This window comes from Mercurialis annua, linkage group LG4 (genome assembly GCF_937616625.2).
Source record: "Mercurialis annua linkage group LG4, ddMerAnnu1.2, whole genome shotgun sequence".
In the NCBI taxonomy this organism is placed as follows: domain Eukaryota; kingdom Viridiplantae; phylum Streptophyta; class Magnoliopsida; order Malpighiales; family Euphorbiaceae; genus Mercurialis; species Mercurialis annua.
This window is the reverse complement of record NC_065573.1, coordinates 22,348,370-22,353,297: the sequence shown is the minus strand read 5'-3', so window position 1 is coordinate 22,353,297 and position 4,928 is coordinate 22,348,370. Positions and strand designations below refer to the sequence as shown.

The 4,928-nt window shown below is 34.1% G+C and overlaps 1 protein-coding gene across 1 annotated transcript; it reads left to right on the top strand.

Moving 5' to 3' along the window:
- Positions 1-965: 965 nt before the first annotated feature.
- On the top strand, positions 966-4,101 carry LOC126678445 (uncharacterized). Its single transcript, XM_050373342.2, has 3 exons — positions 966-1,243; positions 1,317-3,143; positions 3,291-4,101. Exons 1-3 carry the CDS (start codon positions 966-968, stop codon positions 4,099-4,101), a joined length of 2,916 nt encoding a protein of 971 aa, XP_050229299.2.
- The last annotated feature ends 827 nt before the right edge of the window (positions 4,102-4,928 follow it).

Below are 4,928 nucleotides of genomic sequence, written 5' to 3'. Positions count from 1 at the left end.
TGGGTATTCTTAACTTTTTTGATTATCTTGTTATCCATATCAGTTTTGTCAAGTTAGAAATAGAAACCTGAAATCCCATTTCTTCAATACCTGAAATTTGATGTGTTCCTTTGTCTTCTTTGCAATTTGTGTTTGAATTGTGTTGTAAAAAAATCTGTTTAGCTCTTCAAGTTATTGTATTAATCTGTTTAGCTCTCAAAGGGCTGCTTCCTTGTGATTTTATCTTAATTATTAAGACCACAGGAATGTCAGATTCTTGAATTTAGTTGAGAAATCCATATAAGCTTAACCCCCTAAAAAGATAATAAACATGAAAAATGGCAAACTGATTAGGAATATCTGATTCTTGAATTTGTATGTTTCAATTTTCTTTACTGTGAGAGTATGAAATATATTTCTTAAATGCTAGTTTTACTTTCTTCCTTTCTTTGTACCTGTAGAGCAAAATGTAGAATGCAACATTTGTAAATTGTAATTAGCCAATTTCGATTTTTGTTTGTAACTACAGAAACATTTACAAAAACTACTTCCTAAATCACTTACATAACATATTCACCTTCACCTTGATGTTTTTGAGACTGATCTTGATGTTTTTCTTCCTAACATGTTCACCTTCTTTCAAAACAGATTGCTGCAAATATAAGTGTTGATGACAAAAGTTGGATGGCTCTCCCCCATTCAAGTCTAAAGTTTTCTACCGGAGTAGAATATTTTTTAGACAAAGCATTTGAAAGAGCAGCTCAAGGAGATGAGATTCTTTGTCCTTGCATAAAATGTAAGAATCGTTATTGGGCAATAAGAAGCGTGGTGAATGGCCATTTAGTTTATCATGGTTTTGTTAAAGGATATACACAATGGTTTTTCATGGGGAAGGCTTCACACCCGAAGTGCCAAAAGTGACTGAAGATATAAGTATGGATGATGGAGATGACATTGAAAATTTGTAACAGGATACTTTTAGAAATATGTCAGATGGTCTGACAGCCGATGCAATAAAGTTTTTTATGTTAGTTAAAGAAGGGCAACAAGAGCTTTATCCCGGGTGTAAGAATTTCACAACTCTTTCTTTCACTATTCGGTTATATCTCTTCAAGTGCTTGAATGGATTAAGTAATAAAGCTTTTGGTGATCTCTTGGAGTTGTTAAAAGAGGCCTTTCCTGATGCAAAATTTCCAGATTCTTTTAATGCAGTAAGAAAAATTATAAGGAATTTGGGTCTCGACTATGAAAAAAATACATGCATGTCCTAATGATTGTATGCTATTTTGGGATCAACACAAAGATGTTAGTCATTGTTTGACTTGTGGGGCATCTAGGTGGAAACTTGATAAGAATGTCCAAGGCGATAATACTGATTCTTCTTCTGCTAGCCAATATCAAGTTCCAGCTAAAGTCTTGAGATACTTTCCTTTAAAACCGAGGCTTCAGAGGTTGTACATGTGTTCTGAAACGGCCACTGCAATGAGATGGCATGCGATTGAGCGTCCTAAAGATGGAAAACTGAGGCATCCTGCTGATGGCCAAGCTTGGAAAGATTTTGATTCTCTGCATTCTACGTTTGCACAAGATCACAGGAATGTCAGATTAGGTTTAACTAGTGATGGGTTTAATCCATTTCGGACTATGAGCATTTCTCATAGCACATGGCCGGTGGTTTTAATCAATTACAACTTAGCACCATGGATTTATATGAAACCAGAATATTTCTTTTTGTCCTTACTTATTCCAGGTCCAAGTTCCCCTGGAAAGGATATTGATGTTTATATGCAGCCCTTGATCAAGGAATTGAAAGAATTGTGGGAGGATGGAGTTGAAACATATGATGTAAGTGTGAACCAGGCCTTTTTCTTGCGTGCAGCCTTGACGTGGACCATTAGCGATTTTCCAGCATATGCAATGTTGTCAGGTTGGAGCACTAAAGGTAAATTAGCATGTCCTTCTTGTAACCATGAAACTTCTTCTCAATATCTCAAGTATAGTAGGAAGACTTGTTATATGGGTCATCGGAGATTTTTAGATGCTAACCATATATGGCGATTTGATGATAAGTCTTTTGATGGTCATGTTGAGTTAAGAGGTGCACCTTCTAGTTTGTCAGGAACCGAAGTTGTAAGAGAACTATCAGATTTTGAAAATGTATTTGGAAAAAATCAAAAGAAGAAAGCAAATGATGGCCCTTGGAGAAAGAGATCAATATTTTTTGAATTGTCGTATTGGGAACATAATACTTTGCGACACAATTTAGATGTCATGCACATTGAGAAAAATATATGTGATAGTATTTTGGGCACATTGTTGGATATTTCAGGAAAGACAAAAGATCACTTGAATTCTCGCTTTGATTTGAAAGAAATGGGAATAAGAGAAGAGCTTCAACCTATTTTCTTAGCTGATGGAAAAGTTAAGTTGGCAAAAGCAGGGTTTTCAATGACAGAGGAAGAAAAGATGCTCTTTTGCACTGTTTTAAAGGAAGCAAAATTACCCCAAGGATGTGCATCAAATATATCTCGATGTGTGCAGCTTAAGGAAAAGAAAATTTCTGGGTATAAAAGTCATGATGCTCATTTTCTCTTGCATTTTCTGATTAAAGTTGCTGTGAGGAAAACATTGCCTAAACCCATTGCAATTCTATTAATCAAGTTCAGTGACTTCTTTCGAGGTGTATGCAGTAAAGTCATAAGCTTAGCGGACCTAGAGAAATTGCAAGCAGAAATAGTTGAGATACTTTGTCGACTTGAAATGCATTTCCCACCTTCTTTTTTTGATATAATGGTGCATTTGCCCATACATTTGGTGGAAGAAATTAAACTTGGTGGCCCAGTTCATTGCCGATGGATGTATGGAGTTGAGAGGGATTTGTGTATATTGAAGGCAAGTGTTCGTAATCGTAGTTGTCCAGAAGGTTCTATTGCAGAAGGTTATCTAGCTGAAGAATGCCTAGTGTTTTGTTCTAGATACATGCATGATGGTGTGAAGACAAGATTTAGTAGATATTGGTGGAATGATGATAGAATTACATCCATCGATGTATCATTGCCTATTTTCCCTAAGATAGGTCATCCTATTGGAGGGAAGAAAAAAAGACAGGGGAAGGCATTTGCTTTAGATCATAAATTACTAGAGCAAGCTCATCGATATGCTTTGTTCAATTGCCAAGACAAAATTGTTGAGAAATATATAAAATAAGTTGTAAATTATTTTTACTTAATCACATGTCTGTTTTGAATTTTGGAATCTGTTTTTGCATATGAGATTAACTGTGTTTTTAAAATTATAATTTTTTTATGTAGGGAACATCAAGACTTAATTCAACGTCGAAGAAGGGTAAGTAGATGGGCAAGAGAAAAAATCCATAGTCAAGAATTTGCACAATGGTTTCAAGGAAAAATTACAAATGTAGAAGTTCCAAAATATATTCTATGGCTATCAAAAGGACCAAACACTGTTGTTAAGAGGTATGCTGGATATTTCATCAATGGGTATCGTTTTCATACTAGGAAAAGAGATGCTCGGTGTAAGACTCAAAATAGTGGAGTTACTTTAAAAGCACTTACCCCTAGCTTTGCAAGTTCAAAGGATTCGAATCCTGTTGTTGGAGACGTCACCTACCATGGAGCTATAGAGGAGATCATTGAGCTTGATTATTGGGGTTATTTTAGTGTGGTTTTATTCAGGTGTGTTTGGTTTCAAGTGGAGAAGGATGAATATGGGCTGAATTGTGTTAACATCAACAAACTTTGTTATCCAGATGATCCTTTTGTCATGGCTTCTCAAGTACATCAGATATTTTATGTTAAAGACCCAATTGAAGAAGCACTCTATTATGTCATTGCAAAAGTTCCTAGAGATTTATTTGACCTTCAATATGAGAATTGTGATAGTGTTGCAGAAACATTTTGGGGAGAGCCTAATGAATTGATAAGTGGTGATTCACTTGCAACGTCTAGTGATAATCCTATAACTTGGATTAGAGAAGATGCTTTTACTGATATTTTGGATGTGCCATTACATATTTTAGAAACACAGCTGCCTTTAGATAACAATGATGAAGATTCAGATTTTGATGATACTGATTGGGATTGGATGAGTCCAAGTGACTGATATTTAGATTTTTCTTCTTCTTCTTGATAAGGTATTTGTTCTATTGCTATTTTCTTTGCTTTCAGTTTCTCGTTAGTTTGTTGTACGAATGACGTGACACAACTTTTGGTTTGTCGACTGAATTGCGTCCAGATTTGATAAACTCCATGTTTATTTCTAATGTGTAATTTGTTTGGAAATTGTAGAATGTGTAATTTGATTTCAGTTTCTCGTTAGTTTTGTGTTCTCTTGATTCAACTGATGATGATAATGTTAATATAGGTAAGGTGATAATTAGTTGGTAGTATGCCACCAAATTCTTATCTGAATGTTGAGTTTATCATGTAATATTTATCATATAAATTTTTCTTATTTTAAAAATATATGAAAGTCATTTATATTAAAAGAGTCCATCATCAATTCATATTGTATTTAATAATATAATTACTGTTCATAAAAAATATAAGTAGATTTAAAGATTTACATATTTAGTCAAATGATAAGTGGCGGAACTAAAGAACATGGCGGGCAATATATATCCTCTATCCGTCAGAGTATGAACATGCCAAAACAAATTTGCTAAGGCAATGATTTTTACACATATAGCAACACTTACCTACTGTTGCTGAAAGTGACTTATGTGGTAGTGACATGACACAGAATAATGTCAAGACCTCAAAATGAAAATCAAGAGAATTATTGAGTCACGCGAACTCAAAAAATTTGTCACAAAATGGTCTTGTATTAAATATAAAAAATAACATATAATTTGAAATGTTAGAAATAATAAGATGATCTATTAATTCATAACAGATGTAATATTAAATTTATGAGTTTGTCTTAGTGAA